The following is a 25269-nucleotide window of genomic DNA, read 5'->3' as shown; positions in this document are numbered from 1 at the left end:
GTGTGTGTGTGTGCGTGCACACTTCTTGAGACCTGGGTTTTGCACCTGTGCTTCAGGTGTGTTCTCACCAGTCTCTAAAAAAAAGACTTGCTGCTTCCGCCTTTTAAGCACTGAGCTTCACGTCTGAATGTGAAATGCTGAACGGAATGAACGTCAGCTGCTTTATGACACATCAGGTCATTGTGGGATGATGGGTGTTGTCATGGAAATACACATTTCAAGGCTTTGAGATCAGGTCAGAAGAGCTGTGAGGTGTGGGAGAGTAAACAGACGTCCATGTAGTGACACTGAAACCAGAGAATTGTTATTCTGCTCCCTGTGATACTTGAATCTGATCTGCTGCAATTTTAGGGTTGCGAAAACACAACATTTAAAGCAGGACGATCTAACTTCCATTTTTACTGTAAATGATCTCAATGCACCTCATGGTTTTGGATAACAAGTAGTCCTTTTGTGTAGATACTGAGAACTGATGGAATGCTTCTCCATTGTTAACGTGTGTATGTGTGACAAAGTGGTTATGACTGTGTGTGTGTGTGTGTGTGTGTGTGTGTGTGTGTGTGTGTGTGTGTGTGTGTGTGTGTGCGTGTGTGTGCGTGTGCGTGCTTAGCTCTTATCTGCCTCATCAGTGAGTTGAAATCAGCAAGTCAAAACCATGTCACCATTAGTTTCCGAGCAGACACATTTACACATTTAAGGAATCTTAGTCACCTTTCCTGTGTTGCTGTCCCTTCCCCCTTTGTCTGGGATGATACCATGTGTCAGTTGTACGTGTCTGTTGAGGAGATGTGGGTTTACAAAATGTTTATGTGTGAGGTACAGAAATAGTATCGTAGCAAATCTTCTTCTTATATTTCATTATCGCAGATGCCAAGTCCATAATTGATTCAGTTCAACACCCACCCAAATTAAAAGACATAGTGTTACAATTAACTCTGTAACACAGAAGTAATAAAAGGGCACTGACACAATTTTAATGAAATACAAATTGTCATAGTGTCGTCCTGGTGCAGACTTACCTACCTGCAGTATAACCATTTACAAGTGATGATGTGGGTGTTGTACCTATTCAATTCAATTTTCAATTCAATTTTATTTGTATAGCGCCATATCACAACATACATTGTCTCAAGGCACTTTACATAGTGAGGTCAATATTACAATATTACAGGGAAAACCCAACAAATCCCACAATGAGCAAAGCACTTGGCGACAGTGGAGAGAAAAAACTCCCTTTTAACAGGAAGAAATCTCTGACAGAACCAGACTCAGTTGTGGGCGGTCATCTGTCTCGACCGGTTGGGGTGAGGAGAGAGAGGAGGAAGAGAGGAGAGGTGGGCAGAAAGAGGGTGAGAGGAGAGACAGTAGGAGAGAAGAGAGAGAGAGGACAGTTGTACAACCGCCGCTGTAATCTCTACCAGACTGATACTTATAATTAAAAAATACAATTATGTTGTTGTTATTATTAGTGATGATATTAATATTAATATTAATAATAGCAATAATAATGACGGGTTTGCAGCTCTGGGGTCAGAGATACACTAGGAGAGATAGAAAACACTAACAGGGTTAGTGACATGTACTGTAAACATATCGGGGGATGGGGGGGTAGTATAACAGTACCTAGACATCTATCACATTTAATTTTTAATTTACAGTATCATTTATGATACTGTTGTACTACACTTTTTTTTTTAAGTTTGTCCTATAGTGTGACAGTTTCTTCACCTTAATTGTTTTAAGATTATGCTCGAACAAAAACAAACTTGACTGTAAAAAGCTTTTAAACCGATTAAACCCCAACATCATAATATATCAATAATATAATTGTCATCTCAATACCTCAAAGGGCCATGTCATGGTATCATCTGCCCCTACAGAAAGTAGTATTTCATCTAATTTGATAAGCACCATTTAGTCTTTCACAAAGGCATCTTAAAAAAAATATTGATTGTATTGGGTCAATATGAAATTTTGTCCACTCATTATTATATGAGACCTTTACCCACCTGCAGTAAAAAGTTAGAGGAGATGGTTTCACATACAGTATATTGTGTAGGTGCTCCCAGTGCCTAATTGAAGCTAGGCATTCTTATTGAGTGAAATATTCAAATCCAAGATGACATTTTTTATGGCTCCATCATTACATGAAATGGAAAATTCTAAATGCCCTGTGTATCATTTTATACACTTTTCCCTGTAATTCGGTAGTATATATTTAGTGCCTTTGGAAACCTTGGGATCTGGACTCGAATTTAAAATAAGGTTCTGCGGGTTTGAACAATCCTTTTCTGCACAACATGAGTTTGTAATGATGGACCCACCACAAGCTCCGTTGGGTTGAGCCTTTTCAAATGGCATGTTGAAGGCAACCTAGATGTTACGGGATCAAACCACACTTTTAGTTGCCAAAACGCATGTTTGTTTATAAGAATACAGTAACCTACAACAGCTCAGAGGGCAAGTTAAGAACCTTGAAAAGTCTGGACAGCTAGTGGGCACGTGTTGCTGCTCCCAGCCAAACGGCTGCCATCCTGTCCACTCTGGCCCGGTGACTAAGCAGGAACCAGACCTGACGGGAGCCGGCATCCATGCCCCCTGTGAAGCAATGACACATCTCCTTTGATTCATCCACTCCTCTATCATCCATCCTTTACACACACACACACACACACACACACATACACGCACACACATTTCTGATGACAGCCTGTGTGATATTCTGACCTAGTGTACTGTGTTGGTGGTGTGTCATCAAGCCCAGGCCTTTTCTTTCTTGCCCTCCACGACAAAGGGGGGTCTTCATGGCTGCTCATAGACCACAACGCCTTGGTGGCGCATGGCGTTTGTGAATGATGGGGTTGTGTGTGTGTGTGTGTGTGTGTGTGTGTGAGTGTGTGTGTGTGTGTGAGTGTGTGTGTGTGTGTGAGTGTTAGGGAGAGGAGGAGTAAAGGAATAACCCATCAAACTATGATGTACACACATCAGCTTTGACCTCATGGTTCAGTAACTGACTCAATGTTTCTCTGTGTGTGTGTCTTTGTCATACAGAAACTGTTTGTGATCGTCACCTTCAGCAGACAAATAGTGGAGTAGATGGTGTCCCTCATCGGGTGAGTACGGCTCAACCGAACGTCAGTGTGTGTGTGTGTGTGTGTGTGTGTGTGTGTGTGTGTGTGTGTGTGTGTGTGTGTGTGTGTGTGTGTGTGTGTGTGTGTGTGTGTGTGTGTGTGTGTGTGTGTGTGTGTGTGTGTGTGTGTGTGTGTGTGTGTGTGTGTGTGTGTGTGTGTATGTGCAGCTCACACAGAATCTTACAATTGAGGGACCGGTTGTGTTATTATGGGACATTTAGGTTCTTCGTTCTTCTGATGAAGGTCACACCGAGTCAGAGTTGAGTTTGAATTAAACATGGTGATTTTGGAACATGACTTGTCTCTTTTAAATAATTAGTTTTTACCTTGAAACAAAGAGCTTATTACTTTTTTTTTGGTTCTCTCTTTTGGCTCCGTACTCTGTAATAGTCTACATGGTGATTAATGGCTTGGAGTGGATTTTTCCACTGGATGACTATGGGCATGAACATGTTCTGGCTGCTTCACAGGACAGGATGAACTCTTGTCTATCACCGAATCCTCCTCTCTGTTTTATCTCTGATGAAGCACAGTCATAGTTGTTATTACCTTTATACCTGATTTCATGGGGAGTACGAGCTAAAAGAGAGGGCTGCTTCTGGGTGTCGAGACGAGACTTTTTAAAATCTGTTTGACAAAATGAGGCCTTTCAGTTATCAGGCCCCTCATGCAGGATGTGCTAGTGGAGCCTTTAGCCAAGAGAAATCGAGATTTTGTTTCTGGTTGGACGAGATTTCTCAGAAGTAATGCATTTGTCAGTATTTTTGTAGGCCCAGCTGGAAACAGTATCAGTGTACTGTAGGTGTGGTGTTAAATATACTGTACCAACTCTGAGAGGCTGCATTTATCATGAAGCTGAAAGACAGACTTGTTTTGAAAATGTAAAACCACTAAAAGCTTTTAAAGAAAAATGCTAAGCAAAAAGTAAGAATCCTAACTCTTTTCAAAATAAGGGAGAGACATGGTGTTGGGTGTGGGTGCTGAGCGGTGCCAGGACGGGTGTCCTTGTCATGCCAAGGGCTGCAGCAGGAAACGGCCCTCAACACACCTGCTGGCAGAAGCGCCATTTATTGTACGCTCTCTCTCACACACACACACACACACACACACACACACACTGACGTTCACGCTCATGCTCTCTCGGTCTCTGTCTCTCACACACACACACGCACGCACGCACACACACACACACACACACAGACACACACTTGCTGAAATCGGCGTTGAGATTGCATCAGCTCTCTTTCTTGCCATGTTGTCTGTTTGGGCATTCGATTTGTTTCTAAAATTAATTTTGAAAACAATTCAGCTGTTAAATCAGCTGCTGTTGCTATTTTCTCTGCATATAAACTTTTAGGGACAAATTAGTACATTTTACTGCCACCAATCAAAATATTGTGCAAACTTTTGAATATAAACTTTTTGAATATGTGTGTGTGTGTAAATATATTTGTGCCTGCGTGTGTATATGTGTGTATGTATGCATATATATTTGTGTGTGTGGTGTGTGTCCAAGCATGTGTGTGTGTATGCAAGTATATATTTGTGTGTAAATATATTTTTGTGTTTATAGTATGTGTGTATATGTATGCATGTATATATTTGTGTGTGTGTGTTTGTGTGTGTGTTGTGAAAGAGCTGTCCCCCCTTGCAGTCACTGTTCATTGAGCTGCAGACTCAGAGCCACAGATCATTGGTTATTGACAGGTTTCAGTCTGACTCACTGCCCGCTTCTTCTCTAAAGGAAGTTTCCCTTGTTTAACCGTCAGCTTCCTTCCTTTCTGCCTTCACCTATGATTTTTTTTGTTCCACACTAACTCTCACTCTCACTCATACATCGCCTTATGAATGGGTGACAGCCTTTCAGTTTTAACCCTTCAGGCGCTGACAGACCACAGTGTTAACTATGCTGCAGGTGCTTCAAAAAAAAAACCTATGAACCCGCTAAAATTCAGACACCTGCAGTTGTTCCCACTCATTGTGCAAATGCTCAGTTGCATGTACACCCGCGCGCACACACGCGCGCACACACAAAATCTCTTTGCATGCTCCCTCTCTCTCTCAAAACTTTACCTTCCACCAAGTCATATTTGAAGTAAATCTGAAATATCAGTGAAACATTTCACTCGTGGCCTTTCTTGGTATTGTGGCGAAAAACAGATTTACTATTTTTTTTATTTTTTTTATTTTGATTGTAGTTTATTTAGACATGTTTGCAAAAATTTTGGATTGATCGATCCTTTTGAAATGTTTTAGGCATGTGCAGCACTTGCCATCATTTTCAGCTGTTTTTGCTTTTGTAATAAAATTCACTGTTAACCACATCTTTTTACTTGATGATTAAATGAAAATACAAATTGTGTCCTTATTGTTGAATATTTAAATGTTTCTTCTTGTCCACCTGCCTCTGGATGCCTCTGAGCGATTAGTGTTTGTCTTTGTGTGTGACTGCAGTAACCGTTGGACTTTGGCTATGGGGATTTCACTCTTACATGACATAATACAATACTACACAATTCATTTCCTGCTTTTTGGCTTTCAGGTGAGCTACTTGACACGTACACATGTGCACATGCGCACACACACACATACACACGCACACACACACATACACACACAGTGAAGTAGTGAAGTGTAATATAAGACTTCAAATTTAGAATTTAGAATTTCAAATTATTACAAACAAAATTTCCACAACACTGACACATTATCTTGAGTGAGTTTATTTAGTTTACTGTAAGTTATTTATCAGTTGTAGTTGATAAATTGATAAATATATAATTCAAATAATTTACAGCTTCCTAACAATTTGGAGAATCTCTAAAATTACAAGTTCATTGTGACCTTTCTTTTTTTTTTAAAGCCCGTCCTAGTTAAATAATGGTAGTTATTAATGTTGACTTGGTCTTGGAATCATGACAAAGGATGTTCTTATTTCATGGTACAGGGAGTGTCCTCAAATTCCTCTTACGTTTCATTAATAAAATATTATGCTTTGCAACACAGAGTTGTGCATCATGATATAGTCATATTATCTGACTCAGTTGTGATTTTTTATTTTAATTTTTTAATTTAATGGATTATTATTATAATTATCTTAATTTCAAACAGGCCCTTTTATAGAAATATTTCTTGGAGTTTTCTGACATTCGTCAACAGCTTAAATCAGGGAAGTAATTTTACTCTGAATGACAAATGGAAAAACAGTGAAGTTCAGTTTCACAGGAGAGGTCTGCATCTGAGGTTTACACGTCACAAGGCTCTAAAACTGTCAACAGCCATTTTCATCACCTCTGTTAAGAAAAATGGCCAACCCCAGAGTTTTTTATTAGCTGGAAATAAAATGTAGACAAGATGCAAAGGACCTTTTTAGAACATCTTGCACTTAAGTGACTTACAATTTCCATTATACATTTATGAGTTTCTGATATTCCTTTTGGGAGCTGGAACAAAAAAAGGTTCACTGCAAACATAAGTTCTGTCCTGAAAGTTGTTTAATTAAGTGAAGTGTTCCTCCTTTTTCAACTGTTGGGGGGGTTTTTGTTGTTGTTTTTTGGTTTTTTAAATTGACTGTGTTTGGGACAGTAAAACTGTGTCAAACATTTAGAATTTAGTGTGGTAGCTCTTCTTGTGTATTGTGGAGACAGATTCTCAGACAGAATCACTGGCAAACGAGTTTCACTCTTGGTTTCTTGCCGTCCAAAGCATGTGAGGTTAAAGGTATAACCTTCAGTCAGCACGAGTAGGACAATAATGTTTTTTTCTTTGAACTGCCACAAAGTCACAGTAAAACACTCAGATGCCTTTTGGGCTGATAACACGAACTGATAGCGTGGTCGAGATGGAGCTGTATGTCTGATCAGACTTGTTAGCTCTCCTACATCCTATGACTAATATACAGATGTCTCTTCTTCAAGACAAACCAAGCGTGTATAGTCATTGTTTAAGTCAGGAGAAAATTCTACCGACTCATACTGAGGAAGGCTTTGATCAAGATCTGAAGTGGTTATTTGTCAGGAGGTTTCATGCTGTTTTTTTCTTTATTTAAAATGTTAATTTTGCTGTTTTTCCCTCTCTTATTCACAGACATCTATTTTTTTGAAAGAAGTGTTTAGAGTTTGTAGTGTTGTTAAAATTAAATGAATAAAATAAATACCTTATACATTAAAAATTTTAATTACATGAAATCACAGAAATCTGTCAACATACATTTTTCTTGTTGGGCCTCTCACTCACACTTAACAACCTGAGTAAAAGCCCAAACATTTTTCTTGGATCCTTATTTATGACTATTGCCGGGCCTTTACTCACAACATGCTGATTTCCTTCTCTTGCTATTCTTTGAATTTAATGTGCAAATGAGGTCAACAATCTTTAGAAGCACTTAAGAGAATAGTGAAGTGGGGGCTGTTTGAAGGGCAACAGATTCATCTGTGCCCAGATCTTCCTGTCCTTATTTCTCTTATCTGAACTGGGCCTTTTTCTTTAGCCAGTGAGGTGGTGATTCACAGCAGGAAACGCTCAAAATCACGCAGTTTATTCAGTATGGCAAGGGCAAGCTTTCCTGTGTCTGATTTGCAGAGAGGCCTGTTTATCTTTTGTGAGTCGCCGTGTTTGGGCCGAATTGCAAACTCTGATTCATGCCACTTTTTCAGCAGCCATTTGTGCGTGATAATATGTGAAGAGGATAAAAAATGGTCTCTCCTTATCATGAACAGCTGTAGGTGTGAGGGCCACTTGGCGCTGAAGTGCTGGAGTTCGGTGCAGGACCTCAGTGTGTTTGCACCTTGTCAGTGGTGACTGTGGTAGGACTGAGGCTACGTCCACACTAATACATTTTACTTTTTAATACAGGGTTTTGTAGTTGGCTGCGTAGTAGCAGAAAATACTACGAACAAGAAACAACAATGGCAAAAAGCACGACCAGGGATGAGGTGGAACCGTTACTGACAGCAAGGGTTAGTAACGCTTGCAAATTGTTATCCATGTTGCATCCACTCCTGGTAGTTGAGTCATGACTGATAAGATCCAATCAGGAAGCGGACACGGATGTATACATCACCACTTCCCAGAGGGTTTATGCCCCTCCATACTATGACACTACCTAACTAAAACAGGACCAGCAGTGTTTTGCAAAAGTCGCCTATCAAATTCTGGATAAGAGTTACGCCAGGCGTAGCAGAAGTGACGGGTGAACTCAAGTGTATCAGTGTCTATGCAGCCTGCAGGTTTAGTTTCTGTAGAGGTCTGGGAGAGGACAAAGTGTGATGCTGGTTATGATGCTGGTTAGGTTTGTGAGAATTTGGAGAAGAAAGGAAGTGAGAGGAGAGAAAGACGCTATTATCAGCTAGTATCTCACAGCAGTATTTTTAAATGACAGTTCTCAGTAATCCCTCATCTTGATTGAGTCGGCCACTCTCCGTGTCTTGCGCTGACTTTAACAAATCCATCAGACTCACGTGTCAAGCGCGGGATTATCAGTGTCAGGCTCACATGGAGTAAGTGATTGAGATGCAGAGAGGAAGAGTTGAGACTTGAAGGTAACTCAGTAGAAGCCAGTGTGCCGGGGCCGTGGGGGGTACACCTTGCACATATCCATGAGAATACAAACACATTTCCATGTGAGTCCATAAGGCAGAAGTACATTAACAGCACAAGGGGCATGCAGATGGCTGTCCCTGCCTGGGCATTAGAGCATCCCAGCAGGCAGCCCCGCTCAGAGGGAGGCCAGGGTAAAGTCACAGGTCAGGGCAGGGCAGCCGGGGGGTTGCACTAGATGCTCACTGGAATTTTCCTGTTCACAATCAACATTTACATGCACTGATGATCATAACAAGACCTGCTATCATGTAACCTTAAACCATGCACACTGAAGTTTTTAGTGGAGGAAGGATAAATCAATCCGTTGGGTTACTGCTCAGACTGTCTGATTAGGCTACTGTGTGTGTGTGTGTGTGTGTGTGTCTTTTTTTATCCATTTGATATATATTTGCAATCTTTTTTTCTAGTAGCCAATAAGTGAGCTTACATTCCTGTGGACAATATTTCTAAAGTGACTCAAGTAAACCTGGGTTGGTGGATATATGTCAAATGTATAAAAACAGCTGAACTATTCTTGGTTTTAACAGTTCAGTTATTTCTGTGAATGTACAATTACCAAAGAATTACAGTTACAGGAGAAAAGTCTAAAAATCCACTAAAAATCCCCACCCCCATCCCCTTAGCTCATATAGAAACTAGACAGTGTGGGATTAGCCCAGGTCAGAGGACTGTGTTGTGGTCACAGGAACGTTCCAGCTCCGATCAGCAGCGATATAAACACGACACCCTGCGAACATGCTGCTTTTCACCCACTTTCTGGACTGTGACACAAACACTATAAACACACCTGTCTCCTGCCCAACAACATGCTGTTGAACCACAAACTCCACAGCTATACGCCATATTTTTATCCAGTGCAGTTCCTTATGTTTACCTTTGCAAGGTAATATTAAAAGATAATGTGAGAAGTTATTCATTTTTGTAATGCTAAGCTATTATGACTCGCTTCCACCAATATAACAACATACTGGTATGAGTTTAAACCATTATTTAGCAGTGTTAACAAGTGATGTATGCAGGATAGACATATCCTCTGTGCCTGCTTATAATATCCCCCCCCTCCCTTTAAGATACGATGCAATACATATTTTAAATGAGGGTGAACACTTTGAATAGACCAATAGTTAAACTAAATTTTACCCGTAGGCCTATTTCTCCCACAATTGAACCAGCTAAAGGTGAAAAATAAATCCATACATTATATTTTCATATGTCTCTGATCTCGATATCTTGGTTTACTTCTAACCCTCTGAAAATGAAGGCGGATCTTCTGGCATTATCGTGTCTTTCTTTTTGAGCCCATTGCGGTCTCAGTTTTAAGCCAGCACGAAGCCACGTGGTGTCATATGAATGTTGACATTTCTGTGGATCTGTTGATACCAAACATGTTATTCTAGCTTATAGGGAAAGTGACTAAATATCAGTGCAAAGTTGAGCTGCCTTTAAAATGACTTCAGTCACTCTCGGTGGCTGTTTCTGAAACAGGGCCGTGTTATTTTGTGATGTTTAGCTTTGCTAGGTTATAGTAATACATATCACAAATAATATTTATGGTATACAATGAAAATATGCTCCAATCTAGATTCCCGGCTGACTGCCTTGAATTTGCTGATTCAACTGCTGATATTAGCTTAAACCATTTTTTAACTGTGTTCGTTGTGCTCCTGCACCTTTCCTTCAGTCAGTTCATTCATTTCGCTTTCATTCTCTTTCCTTTCTTTCCTCAGTATTGTTAACCCTGACTTTGATTTCTCGGGGTGAGGCCCGACTCACAGCAGGTGCTCCAGCTTCGAGCTCCAGCATCAGTGGCCACTCAGCTCAATTAGCTGCATTAGAGTAGTGAGTGGTGAAGGTGCGGTCGGGCAGACTAAACCATTTTGAGAATTTTTTGGGGTGAGAGGGACCTCAAAGAGCAGCCTTTTTTCCCTTCTAAGGTCTCTCAACCAATTTATATAGTCACTTTTTAATTAACTTATGACTGTAATTACATAGAAATAAAATAAAAATTGCAAACTTAACCTTTTTATCCCCCCCCCCCCATACGACACCCCAGGTGGGGATGAGGGATGGTGCGGCAGGTCACAGCCCACGCTCTTTTTATACAGCGTTGTTAAATTTAATGTAAGGCTCTGTGGGGTGTCCATTTTCTCATTTCGCCCCACTTCCATTCTGATACCCTTGGCCTCTTAGCCCTGACAGAATTACTGAGGCACTAACAGTCAGAGAGAGGTTTGACTCTGGCCCAGAGGATCTCACCACAGCCATTTAGAATAATATTCAGTCACTCAAGAATTATTGTTCAAGTCGTGTACTGTAGGCCCGTTTTTGTGGTTATTAGCACACCAAGGCCCTCAGTGAAAGGGGCGCACTTAGATCTGAATGTAACTGTAGCTTTGATGAGTAAGTAGTTGTCTGTGTGAGTGTGTGTGTGGGGGGAGAGAGAGAGACAAAAAGAGAGACAGGTGTGTTCAGGTTTGGTGTCATATGTGCCTCTCAGGTACAGCTTGTATCCTAGTTCTTTATTCATTGCTGATTCATTGTATTTGTCCTCAGTCTCACACTCACCACACACTCTACTCGCTCATCAAGTCAGTCCTACAAATTATCAGTCGACGGCTATGAAATTACTAATGTATTCATTCGTCAGGATGGCAACCCGCTTGTGTGTTGTTTTAGGAAACAGTACACCATTGATTCATTTTTAGAGAGCAGCTCATTTATCAGGGGAACATGTGACCTTGAGCTCTTAATCAGCATCATCCTCTGTCGTGTATTGTTTTGTAAATCCCATGAACGTCGTAATGTGTGCTGTAATGTCACCAGTTGCTGTGTGTGTGTGTGTGTGTGTGTGTGTGTGTGTGTGTGTGTGTGTGTGTGTGTGTGTGTGTGTGTGTGTGTGTGTGTGTGTGTGTGTGTGTGTGTGTGTGTGTGTGTGTGTGTGTGTGTGTGTGTGTGTGTGTGTGTGTGTTCTGTGAGACGAGTCATCCCAGACAGGCCCTGACAAACAGTCCAGCCGGGCAGCCATCCGGACCACGCTCCCTCCCCGCCCTGCCCCGGGCACACCTCAGCAAAACAGATACGACCAGCTCAGCTCACAACTGCACAACAGGTTAGGAAGTCGTAGGGATATTTCCTACTGTTAATATGCTCAGTATTGTCCAGTAAAGAATAAATTGTGATTACAAAAACAACCATGAATCTTAATTATCAGAAGGCTGTGTTTCATTTGTTTTTTATCTTAGACACATGAATCATATTTTATTTGTTCAAACTTCAAAGATGAACCACTGTGAATACAATTTATTACCAGACTGCGATGGGATCTTAAATCACATTATCACAACATAACTGGAAAATAATTTACGAAGTTTTTGTCTGGATGACACTTTTTCCACGTTTGTTCGGAGACATACTGTAGCAAGTAACTGTAGTGCAGACATCAGGGACTTTCACTTTTCTGCCTCTGCTGGCTTCTAACCACAAACGCTACAATATGTAAACACACATGAAAGCCTATATGAACAAACAATCAATTATAATGGTAGGTAATTTTACTATTTATTTTACTTCTGCCATGTAAGAACCTTGTTACAAAAAGCAGATTTAATTGACCCCCCTGTCTGTCTTTACGCTGAGTTCCTCCTTGTTGGTTTGTCACTTATACAGCAGCCAGAGTAGAACATGCCTTTTTGAAGCGGTAGGTGTATAGCATGTTGTGGCGTCTGACAGATACTTAGTAACTATGCGGTTGTCTGAGCAGCATGTCACAGTGTATATGACCCCTATAGACTCCATACAGTCCCACAGCATGCTGTGTACTGAAAAAGTCCCACACTTTAGTTTACACTTAAGTACTGACTGGCAAACCTGCTGTTTTGGATTAGCGACATACATCGTGTTTATGGGACAGTCTGACTTCAAACAGCGTCAAGTTCTCATTTAGTCCGCGTGCCATTTATTTCCCAGCTCATGACAGTGTTTCTGCAGTCTGTTCCTGCCCTTCACATTTATTTAAACGTGCCCTAATGTGTTCATTTAATTACTCTTTTATGTTTCACTTTTCTGACATGCTGCTTAGCTTCCCATTTGGGACTAATAAAATGTACATTTAAATAGAATAGCTGTGGTTATCACAAAGTAATTAGGTGTTCTTTCGAAGAGGGGGGCTAGACATTGTCCTGCAGGAAACAATGTCACCATTGATCTCCTACAGCAGCCATTCCTCCAAACATGACATCACATGATGGATGGAGACTCTCTGCGTAACCCGCAATGCCCTACAACACCTCTTCTTATTCACCTCTCCTCTATTTCTAGCCTGCCTGTCGCTGCCACTCCACAAGTAGCAGTTTGACTTGTCTGGACGTGTCTCGACTTACATCTGACTCATTGAACAACTCTTTCTCACCCTTGAAAGGGTCCAGGCCTGGTCACCCAGTGACCCAGCGAGTCCACACACCTCCACACACGGAGCGAGAGGGTCCGTGTGGGCATGTCGACCTGAACCTTGGCAGAGGTCGCGGGGGTTGGAGAGCTGTTTTATGTGGCTGTCTGGGAAGTGAGAGGAATAATAGACTGCTATAATTGGTGCCCCTGATTTCCTGGCAGCACCGTGGGCACCCGAGAGGATAGCCTCTGTCTCTCTTAGTGTGTGTGTGTGTGTGTGTGTGTGTGTGTGTGTGTGTGTGTGTGTGTGTGTGTGTGTGTGTGTGTGTGTGTGTGTGTGTGTGTGTGTGTGTGTGTGTGTGTGTGTGTGTGTGTGTGTGTGTGTGTGTGTGTGCGTGCGTGCGTGCGCCGACACAGATGGCTGTGGAGTAAGGATGTGATAAACACCCTGGGCATGGGGGATCTCCGACAAGGAGTGGGCTCCGTGTTTTAGCGGTGAAGTCACTAGGAAAAAGCCCAGTTGAGGAGGAGGATCACACACACACACACACACACACACACACACAGATTACCTTACAGCATATGCACATTAATCAAAATTTTCCTAACACTAAAGTGAAACACTGCTCCTCCCATGCTTCCATTATTTCATTATTCTGCCACTTAATAAAACCAAAATGCAGTCGTAGTATCTAATCAAGCCTTTAGCTGAAGACAACAAATGAGTCCAGTTATTACTACAATGTTTTGCACAGAGATGGTGTCAAGGTCAGAGTTTCAGTACCTCAGCTCAGAGTGCTGCCAAACCACAGTGTATGTGTGTGTGTGCGCGTCTTGCAGTGTCTCTGCTGTTATGTTAGGTGTGAACTGTGGAGCATTGGGTAACACTAGCGATTGCCTAAGCCAGTTGTTGTGATGATGTCGTAACCAGTTGAACCTGGCCAGGATTTGTCTGTCATGTGAGCTCTTGTTCCTTTATCATCCCCTGCCCGGAACGTCAGGTCACGTGTGTGTGTGTTTGTGTTTGTGTTTGTGTGTGTGTGTGTGTGTGTGTGTGTGTGTGTGTGTGTGTGTGTGTGTGTGTGTGTGTGTGTGTGTGTGTGTGTGTGTGTGTGTGTGTGTGTGTGTGTGTGTGTGTGTGTGTGTGTGTGTGTGTGTGTGTGTGTGTGTGTGCGCGCGTGCGTGCGTGTCCGTGTGTGTCCGTGTGTACAAGAAATTGTGAATTTTATGAATGTGTGTATATATGTACGTGAATTTTATGAATGTGTGTATATATATACGTGTGTTCATGTGCCATCGGAGGTGACAGCCGTCAGAATGGACCCACAGGTCAAAGGTCAAATTTTCACTGAATGGATTCAGGAAGCCTAAACACACTCCACACACCATGAACAGCAAAAGTTCAATAAAAACACGAAAAGCTGATATGACACACACAAATGAAACCCTTCACTTTGATAATCAGACGACGGGAAGCTGAGAGATGCGGGGTTTTCCCTCTATATCTCCTTGTTTTGCGACAGTGTAGCTCCTTATTTTATTTTATTTTTAGGTATTATTGATCCAGTCACTCCCTTTTCCTGATTAAGGTGCAGACAGGGCACAGTTTCAAATACTGGTTAATTTTTATTGAAGGTGAAAGTTGTATGACAGTAGTATATTATTGCATTTGAAGCTGAAATAATCTCAGGTATATTTCCATCCCGCATGACCAGACCAGTTCTTTCATAGAAAAATTAGGGGATGCCCCAGAATAGCTGGTCACAGAGAGAATTTGTGCCATGTTGGTTTGAAGCACTCACCTCAAATTTGCTTTGACTCTAAAGTAACTTATGGGTAGCGTTGTGGTATTTTACTTAACACGCTGAAATTGTCAAACACTTTTGTCTTGTTCATATGTTTATGTTGCGTAGATGGACTGAATCACCACACCGAGGAGGATTTGGAAAGATGCGGAAAAAAAGAGCTATGAGCGTTCAGTGATATTGGTCAAACTCTGTTTGGCCACTTTGAATTTATTCTGACATGAAGCGGTGTTTGCCTTTGAACAAAGAAAGTGTGTACGCCGGTTACTGTACATATCAACTCTCGGTTTGTTTGAGTCACAAAACAGTTTTCTACCTGCTTCAACAAAAAAAACTGACCCCAGCAGTTTTGAGCTGCGGTGCAGCTCTTCCCAAGTCACATGTAATCAATCATTTTTCACACGTTGACTTTCTTCAATCTTTACATTTCATGTATATCCCCTCAAGTTCATTACATCTGATAAATCAAGAAATAAATGTCCCTGATGCAGCTGAAGAAATATTTAAAGGTTTACTTTTGATTGTTTTTTAAAATTCATTTAGTATAGTTTAATGGCTTAATGAAGTCATTTGATGGAGCTACGACCATTTGCTCCTAATATTTAGAAGCCTACATGCTACCTATTTGATGTCAAGTGATAAATTAGATTTCACCAACATTGCTCAGGTTTATGAATATGCACAGTTATATAAAATATACTTACAGTGTTGCTGATTAGTATAGTACATGTATTTATTTATATGTGTAGGAAATCATTTTTAATCAAAGTAAATGAAGGCCCTTGTGCTTTCTGCATAACTTCTGGAAGTAATTTGATCAATTGGAGAACGACTTGTTATAGTGTTGTGAAGTAGGTTTCCACACATGCAGGACTTTACGGTTGTAAAACCACCTAATGTCATTGTTGTTATTATTCTCCTCTTTCACCATCACAAGTTAGAAGAGTCTTCAGATTAACTGCAGTGTGTTTTATGCTTGGCAATAGATTTATATCCATTTATGTTTTTCAACACAGACCCACAAATTAAAAAATATTATCATCTGAAATACATATACAAATTCTTCATTTAAATTAAGGGACAACATTCATTCATGTATTAAAACAAATCTTTGTTGGTTTCTGTACTTTGCTGGCACAAGAAAAACAGAGACAACTACTATAAATTAAAAGGTTATTTTAGACACATTTGTTTTACTGCTGTTTCGCCTGATTAAATAAAATTAGACACTAGAATGTATGGGCTTAATTTTCATCATGAATAGTAGCCGCATTTCATACATTTAATACTTACAAGAACTAATTTTATTAGAACTCCATTTATTAAAATTTTAGTGATTTTTACCAAACTTTGCTCATCATAAATGCCATTATCAGTTTTTAGTTTCAAATGGGTAAATATAGAAATTTTCCAAAAGTGTAAAAATCTGACTTCATGCTTCTTAAAAAGTGCTGTGAATAGTTTGTTTCAACCGATTTATTTCCTGTTTCTCAAGGCCACAGTGTTTCAAAGCCTCACTCAGGAGAAAAGATAGAAGTGAGTTTTCTTTCACTCTCGCTTGTAGCACAAGTTTTTAGCAAACCTGATAAAGTTTGTTCAGTAGCTGCTGAGTCAATAGTTCAGGCTTATTGTTTGCCAAAATTACCATTGTATGTTTGTTACAAATGACAATTTCAAGCTGTTCCCATCCTCATCTCAAAAAGAAAAGAAATACTAAAAAGAATAAATAAAAAAATTGAGATCAACTTTTACAACAGTTTTCTGTACAACACAATACTATTTATTACGTATTATGTATTTAATACATGTACAAGTTACACAAATTTCTCATTCAACTTTTTCACACACATGCAAAAAGATGTTTGGCTCAGGTACTCACGGGTAAATCATAAACACTTAGAAGAAGAAATTTCTCAAATCCAACAGTTTCACGTGTTCAGCAAAAAGTGAAAATGTATTCCCAGAAAAGCATAAAATCATCATACTTTTAATGGAAAGATGGTCCTGACTCTGAGGCATTAAAAAGTGTTTGACTACTAGCTCTGGGTTCTTTGTTGGTGGATTTGCCCCGGCTCATGACTCAGTATTGCTCATCGTGTAGGAGATGATTTGCCCGCCATTTCTGAAAGCAGTTTCTCTCACTCTTTGTTCGTGCCTGTTTGCTTTTATCTGCTGAACCCGTCTGTTTCTCCAGTGTTTTTCGAAAATTCTCTTTTCAGGTGTAAGCCCATATTTTAGCTTTTCATCCAGGTTTTGTGTTTTCGAATTAGTTTGGCGAGTTTCTGAGGTGTGGAGATGCTTGGGATGTTGTGAAGAGGGGGGGATGGGAATAGTCGAGGCTTTGTTTCCCTCCCAAAAAAAAAAACAGTTTCTTGATTTTTGATACCGTGAGTCCTCACCATTTTCTATTGTGTAATTTAACGCACGACCCATCTGTTGGACTTCCTGTCTGCTTTATGTACAGTCACATGAACGATATCATTACCTGGTATGAAGTGAATCATTACTGTAAGGTTTCCTTGTTGTAAACTCAATCATTTAACACAACCGGATTTTTTTCTCTCTCACCACAACACGTGTGTGTGTGTGTGTGTGTGTGTGTGTGTGTGTGTGTGTGTGTGTGTGTGTGTGTGTGTGTGTGTGTGTGTGTGTGTGTGTGTGTGTGTGTGTGTGTGTGTGTGTGTGTGTGTGTGTGTGTGTGTGTGTGTGTGTGTGTGTGTGTGTGTGTGTGTGTGTGTGTGTGTGCGTTTCAACGGAAATTACTTGCCTCCTTCAGAGAAAGTTACCAGCTCTAAACTCAACCGTATGTGACATGACTGCCCACGCAAAACCTGCCCTCAGATCTCTGATGTGTCTCTGAGCTTTGATGATGGCCCCCGAACATGAACAAGAACAAAAGACATTAAAGAGGGGCACAGAGATAACTTTGAAACAATGGCTCAGGGTATGTAATTGACAGCGTAAAGCTACAAAATAGAATAAGCGAATCTAGTGATTAATCACTAACTCCAGTCCAGGGATGGGCCACTGATTCGTTCTTCTAGGGCATTCTCCGCAGTCTCTCGCGTCCTTTTTTTTTCTTTGAGTGTGTGTGTGTACGTGGGAAGGATGATGGGGGGGGGGGGGTCAGTAGTGTGCATGTAGTTGGTGGCTAAATCTTGTAAAGGGTTTCCTAATATGGGCCGTCTTACAGCAGCGCCCTCCCCCTGTGGGCCATCCCCCCAGGTCTCAGCCAGTGATGACACACTTCGGGTACGACTCACTTCCTCATTAATTGGCTGAAACCAGTTCTTACAGGAACCGCCTGTGATAAATGTGAGAGTTCTGAGAAGTCATTCATTTCTCCCCGCTGCAGTGGCAGAGGAGGCACTGCAGGGGAGTTGAACGAGTTCACCGATGTGTGTGTGTGTGAGTGAGAGGGAGGGAGCGGGAGAGGAAGCCGAGTATGTGTGTGTGAGAGGAGAGGAGAGGAGAGCAGGCGACTGACTACTGATGCCGTGGCTGCCGCGTGAGGACCGGCCAACTTTATTTATTTTTCTCTTTAAATTTAATTTGTTCTTTTTACTTGTGGGTTTTGAGCACCACTATTTCCTGTGGCTGTGGTACAGTCTGTATTTTTTTTTTTTTCTTTTTTCGGTGTGTGTATGTTTGTGTGCGAGTGTGTGTTTGTGGGGATGAGCAGTGAAGGGATCGCACTCGTTGCTCTCTCCGTCTTTCTCTCTCCTCGCAGAGAGGAAGCAGGAGAGACCAACACAGTACAGGAGATAGGACAGTATGCCTCCCTTTGTTGCTGCCCTTGGGCTGGTGAGTAACAATGATGTGACGTGATTTGTGCCCCCTCCCCCTCCTGCCTCCTTCTCCCGTTCTTTTCCCCCCCCCCCTCTTTCTCTCTTCTTCCTTCCCTCCCTCTTTCCCTCCTTTTCCTCCCCCCCTACCCTTTCTCTGTGTTGGTGGAGGCAGATCTGTTCCACTGCTGGGTGCGGCACTGCAGAAGCCCTTCAGGGAGTACTTGGAGGCCCAGAAGGCCAAGCTGCACCATCGTGCCGGAGAGGGGATCCCAACTGTAAGTACAGGGGCCTCAGCCCCCAGCTCACAGCCTCTATTCATTCACATGTGTGCGCGCCAAGAAAAGAATGCGGCCCCCTTACTTTTGCCTCTTTCACTCCTTCTCCCTCCACTTTTTTTTGTGGTCCTTTTCTTCTCTTTATGTAAGCCTTCCTTTATATCTCTGACCCATTTTCCCTCATGGAGACAATTAACTCTGTTTTCAGCCTTTTCACCTCTTCTCTTTTGCTTTTGAATTAAAAAAAAAAAATATATATATATATATATATATATAAATATCAGTTTCATAAATATATTTTTAACCTGATTCTATGTTTGTGATAGGAGTGTTGACATCGTAGATTTCACTATAACCTGTAGTAATGCAGCAGATCACAGTGGCTTGTTTAGGGCCAGAGTGACAGTGTGGGATAGCGCTGCACTGGGCAGGGTGGAGGGGAGGGAGGAGGAAGAGGGGCCAGTGTGGGGTCTGGCTCCACTCGCTGTATTGAACTGTACTACTGTAGCGCGGGGCGTGCTGACTCATGCTCCATCTTACCAATTGGGAGTGTGTTGCACTCAGTGCTCCGCCTGAACCTAGCAATGACTGGCGAGCAGGGCGGGGGCACCCCCCCCCCCCCCCCCCCCCCGCTCGCCAGTGACAATCCATCAAAACCCCCCTGTCTAGAACAAAAAGAGCCAGTTGTAGCTGTAGCCTATTTCTCTTTCAAAGCTTTTTCTTTTTTCTTTTTGCTCTCTGTTTCTCTCTCCCTCTTTCTCTCGCTCGTTCTAAGTAATTCATTGAAAACTTTTCTTTTTTCCTTTTTCACATGCTGACTAGGAGGGAGAAGGAAAAAAAAGGGATAGACTTTGAGTTGCACAAGGACAGATTAAGGCATTTCTAGAACAATGTTCCTTTTTTCTTGTAACTTGAGCCGCCTGCAGTTACAGGAGAGAAGCAAGCCAATTTAACTTGGTGGAGGCAGGCTGCAGGCTGGGGTCAGCGGGGGCGTTAGGAGGGAGGACGGCGGGGGCTGCCGCGTGTTTTATTACCCCTGATCTCTATCTGTCCAGCACATGGAGCTGGATCCCCACCTAGCCTTCAGCATCAGGAGCAGAGGGGAGAGCAGGGTGTCGGGTGGAGGAGGGTGGAGGGGGGGGGGGACAGGGGTGGCCAGCCCTCGGTTTACTGACCAAGCGCTTCTCCTCTCTTTCTGTTCTCCCTGTGGTCGGTGGCAGGAGGAGAACTGGCTGCCGTAGCTCTTTGAGAAGGTTGTGGTCATCATGGTATGCTTCTTTGTCTGCTCCATTGTCGACTCCATGGCCCAGAGCTACGCCAAGTGCAAGCGGCAGGGGAGATACACGGAGGACAAGGCGGCGTGAAGGCTTCCAGCCATCAATCTCGGCAGACCATCAACTTTCAGGAGCTCGCACCTCTCCTCCCCTCATTTGTTCTCCCGCTCCTGGCCGATATACGCTCTTGTTAGTGTAGCAACACGTTAATGTTGAACCTGGACTTCGATTTACTCGCTTTTTTTAAAGGCTTTTGCATTTTGGTAGTGATTTCCACGTTTGTTCCCTGTAAGGTAGGTGCTTGTGGGGTTCCCCGTAAGCTGTCGCATTGTTCCCGTGCAGTCGGTGAACTTAGCGACTCCTGAGCACGTGAGAAGAGGCTGCTGGCAATAATTCTCCCCAGTGAGGCCTCGAGCTGCACTGTTGGTTCCACTGGAAGATCACTACGAGGCTCTAATCTCCATAGTGCTGCTTGAATTCATTTTATTAAGTTTAAGCAAGGAATGTTACTTTTGATAATGTGGTATTCTGTAAATCTGGTATGCCATTTTTTGTAGCCTATTAATTGATGATTCATATTTATAAGATATTCTGTATTTGTTACTGTTAAGATTTGTTGTGCAGTATTGGTCGTGGTCAGATAAGAGAAGGAAATAATTGTGTTGTCTCATTTCTACAACGTCGTAGAGTAGTGAGTCAGTTGTAGATGTTAATGAACGTTTCAAACTTTGTGTGGAGCTTCAGATGACCACCCTTTGTACGTGTGTTTGTATGTGCGCAGTAAAGCTCTTTTTGGTAGTTTTGGATGAGAAATGAGAAATCGGTCATGAATCACCCTGCTGGTCCCTTTGTCTGCCCTCATTGTTCTGCTTCCAGGAAGAGAGCACATGAGTCAGCCTGGAGCTACTTTACCAGATGCAGCCACATATTGAATCAGATCTACGACTCTGTGTGTGTGTGCGCGTGCCTGTGTGTGAGACAGGGAGCGGGGCAGAGATAGTAGTCTGTGTTTGCGTGGCTGCCACATTTGTTGCTGTCTTTTATCTTTTGTGGATTAGAGCAGATTGGGCTCCACTTATAGACTCGGAGTCTGCCTACAAGGCGTAGTAGAGCAGATCGTGGCTGCTCACTTTAACTCTGAGACAGTCTGTGTCATGGTAAGTGTTTTTCTTTGTCTTCACTTGCCCACTGAGCTTCTTTTTTCTTTTCTTTTTTCATCCTTTTTGCCCACGATGAGGACTGATAGCTCATGTTCGACATCACACGAGCAGCTCCTTCAACGAAAACCATCATGTTATCTGCTCAGGTGCTCATCCTTTTTTCTTTTTTGTTCATCGGATAACGTCGGCTGGCTCTCAGTTCATGCGCTCCCTTCATTTTTTTGTCTTTTAATTGCCAGTGAATCGTGCTAGTTTCTTCTCCGTCTCCGTCCCGCTGCTGTGCTACGCTGGACTGAGCGCAGTGGGCGCTAGGGCAGGCACAAGCAGGAGCGGGAGGGGGGAAAGCCTCAAGCGCACAGTGAAAAGCGTCTGTGCCGTTACCTCAGCTGAACCCTCAAATGAACTCGTTGCACTGCCCCAGTCACGGAGCCAGGAGACGAATCACTCGAGTAGATTCAAAACAGAGGAGCACTGTTGAGCGGGCTGAAGCCTACGCTCTGCACCAGCTCTATTCAGAGCAGTCACATCTCTCTTTCTCCTGTCTTGGTAAGTGGGATGGGGATTTTTTATTTTATTTTATTTTATTATTTTTTCATTGCTATTGTTTCTGTACATGTGTGCGTCTCAGGCATGTCCGTCACTCTCTCGGCCTGTCAGATAGCTTATCAGACTGGTGTTGGCTGTTAAGATTGCAAGGCGACAACAGTCTGTAGGCTGTCTGACATTTCGGGCTCTTTCATCTGACCAGCATCCTGTTTTGTCCTCCTCCTGTCGCTGTCATTGTCTCAGTTAGCATCAGTTCCCATACAGAGTTTTGTGCCGGCGATGTCACTTCCCTTTATCCCAACCGCTTGTGAAACGACAGAGACACGGGCCTGTCGTCTGTTTCCTCCCTGCTGATGTCTGTGGGGTTTTTTTATCTGGGGAACTGTGTTTTCACATGTTTTGCAAGTGCAGGTGTAGTGATGTCAGTTGTGTACTTCTGTATTTGTGCGTATATGTGTGTGTTGGCTCTGTCCACTTGAATTTCCAGAGAATCCAGACAGTACACACCTTATTGCAACACATCACATTGTGACACCCAGTCCTAGGTATGGTACACACAGTGCTCAACACAGCTCTCCTCTTCCCTTTTACACTTCCCTCTTCTCTCTTACTAACAACTCTCTTCTGTTGCTCAACACACACTTTTTTGTAGAAGGCAGCACTTTATTGGAACAACTGGGGCGGGGGGGTTCTATGGGCCACAAATTGTTAATTATACAATGCTTAAAATCATTTCTTGATACGTTTGCTGCGAAGACTGCGTTTCATTTTAGAATATTCCTTTTATTTTAGACTAGTGCAAAAGTGTAAAGCTTTTTCCTGGTCATAAAAACAAAATCATTGGATAACAGTGGAATGGCTCGCTGGCTTAGCAAGAGTTTTTCTTGGCAGTTTCAGGATGTCCTGTTCCATAAGGGAGCCCCTTTTGGTGTGTGAGTGTGAGTGTGTGCGTGCGTGCGTGTCTAAAAAATCTTTTTATATTTCCATGTGTAAGTGCCTGTATTTCTTGTCGAGCCGGGTTATTTTAAATGTGTATGCACTGTTTTTTTTCTTTTCTGCCTTCACTATAAATAAAGTCGGTCAAAAAGAGGATTGGCGTTCTGTTCATTATGTGATAAGTCTCGACCACACTGGGCCAGTGTTGACCCACAGGCCTCCAAAGAATCTTGCATGTCAGCTGAGAAAGAGGGACAAGGAGGAGACTGAGTCCATCACAACTCTGATTTCCCCGTCTAGTGTTTCACATCCAAGCGGTTATCACATTACACATTTGCTCTCTTCAAACTGACATCGGCTCCCTCTCAGATTCCACATTAAACCTTTGCTTTGAGTTGTGAGTTATAGCTACACTTACTCTCTTTTACATAAATGAACCTGTGTGTATACATATACATATATATATATATATTATAAACATTATTTGATGAAGTATGTTGCAACATTTCTTACATAACTATTCTTTAAAAAAAATACTTTTACAATATGATCTCAATTTAAGGAGCTTGCTGTGTAATTATTATGCAACTAATGATGTCATGTTTTGTTTCACACACATCCATATATTTAAAACGATAAGTCAAATGAATGCAACATAAAACACATGATACAGTAGTTTATATTAATCTTGCATGATGCAGGTATTTTTCACCTCAGATCAGCTCTTTGTGGTATAAAGAAAAAAAAGTGTGGGGGGGGGGCCTGACGTCAGTGTGAGTGAACAGCGTGATCCTGTGTCCTGAGGTCAGACGTGTGACCTGTGCTGTGAGACCCTCTTTTGAGAGAAGGCCTGTTCCCAGAGCAGCCACACCCAGAACACCATGAAGAGGACTATTTCCACCCGTCCCACCGCGCTCTACCCCACCCTGCCCCAGGGCTCCGGCTGAAAACCCAACATGCAAATCCTGCCTGTCCAAACAGGCTGGGGGACTGATATTCGGATAATGACACTGCTTTTATCTTTCCTCTCTCTCTCTCTCTCTCTCTCTCTCTCTCTCTCTCTCTCTCTCCACATATGCTGTACACATACTACAGTTGAATCTGACGGCGCTGGTTTTCATTTCTGGCACGGTGACCGTCCGTCCCACCCACCACCCACACACACACACACACGTACCACCTCCTTCACTGTCTCTCACTCCTCAGTTTTTTCCCCCCTCCCTGTCAGCAGGCTAACCACCGAGGGATGCTGAAATATCACTGACTTCATCCAACACCCACCCACAAGCCCATTCTGCATTTGGTTATCCACTTAGGTCCTTTCACACTCTGTCTCATTAAATTATGCTGACCATGTGGATTCTTTTTTCTCTCCTTTTTTTTTTTTCATTTAAAATCACATTAAGGTCCTTTGTTTTGTAAGTGGCAGTCAGGGGGTCCTATCAGACCACAGTGGGCAGGCAGACCAAACGATATACAGCACAAGGCGCTTGGCAAAGGAAAATTACAAGTTATGGGTATGACACCGAGGATTATACGTTGTTTAATTTGCACAACACACCATTTTTAGAATGAGGGAAGATGCAGTATGTACAGTATCATACTGTGTAGTATGAAATTGATGTAAGGGGTAACTTGATTTTTTTTAAATAAAATGGCATAACAAAATTACCAGAGTTGTCTTATTTAAAGGATTGAAATCAAATATTTGATCCTTAGGATATTTAAATGTTATCTAAAGTACCAGTTCTGAGCTGAAGACAGACTAAACTAGTTTAGTCTTTTGAGATGAATATTATTTGCATGCTCATTGGTTCTGGATTTCTCAAAACAAGGGGGAAGGGGTAGATCTACTTCCAAGAATTAAAAAAATTGGAATTGAACTTTTTTTTAGGAAAACTCATGTCAGGTATAAATTATTATTCAAATCAGAGTATCTTAATATATATCTTCTAAGATTAAATAAATATCCACCATTTATTGGTTGTGGTTTCCCCTTGTGACAGTCACCGTCCTCTGATTTATCATCTGATACAGAAGTCTAGAAAGGCAAGAAAGCAAAATAATTACTAAATATTGATAATGATAATAATATCAATAACTAACTTTTTTTTCAAAGAAATGAATGGTTTTGAAACGTGAACTTTATTGCGTCAAATGTGAATATAAGATCTGAACTTCATACAGGTTTCTATTTGTGTCACGCGGTTTATTCAAAGCTGACCAGTGCAGCTGTGTGGGGATATCCCTTTCTCTACAAACACATGTTCATCTGTGCACACGCATGTTTGTACGTGCACGCACATCATCATAGCTGCGGTCGAGCCCCAGCTCAAAAAAGCCTTTGTTTCCTTTATTGTGGCTTTG

The 25269-nt window shown here is 42.0% G+C and overlaps 1 protein-coding gene across 2 annotated transcripts in view; it reads left to right on the top strand.

The window, feature by feature from the left end:
- LOC118301198 (vacuole membrane protein 1) overlaps positions 1-23056 on the top strand; it is a 60063-nt gene extending 37007 nt beyond the window's left edge. The window contains exons 8-10 of one of the 2 annotated variants that reach the window (XM_047329313.1): positions 3052-3113; positions 18884-18986; positions 20207-23056. In XM_047329313.1, the coding sequence (XP_047185269.1) occupies positions 3052-3113; positions 18884-18986; positions 20207-20208 (167 nt within the window). In that variant the 3' untranslated portion in view covers positions 20209-23056. Of the gene's footprint in view, positions 1-3051; positions 3114-18883 lie in introns of both variants that reach the window. The other variant, XM_047329312.1, reaches the window with a different exon arrangement.
- The last annotated feature ends 2213 nt before the right edge of the window (positions 23057-25269 follow it).

Source organism: Scophthalmus maximus, chromosome 2 (assembly GCF_022379125.1).
Source record: "Scophthalmus maximus strain ysfricsl-2021 chromosome 2, ASM2237912v1, whole genome shotgun sequence".
Classification (NCBI taxonomy): Eukaryota; Metazoa; Chordata; class Actinopteri; order Pleuronectiformes; family Scophthalmidae; genus Scophthalmus; species Scophthalmus maximus.
The sequence above is the reverse complement of the archived record's forward strand: the minus strand, read 5'-3'. Positions and strand labels throughout refer to the sequence as shown.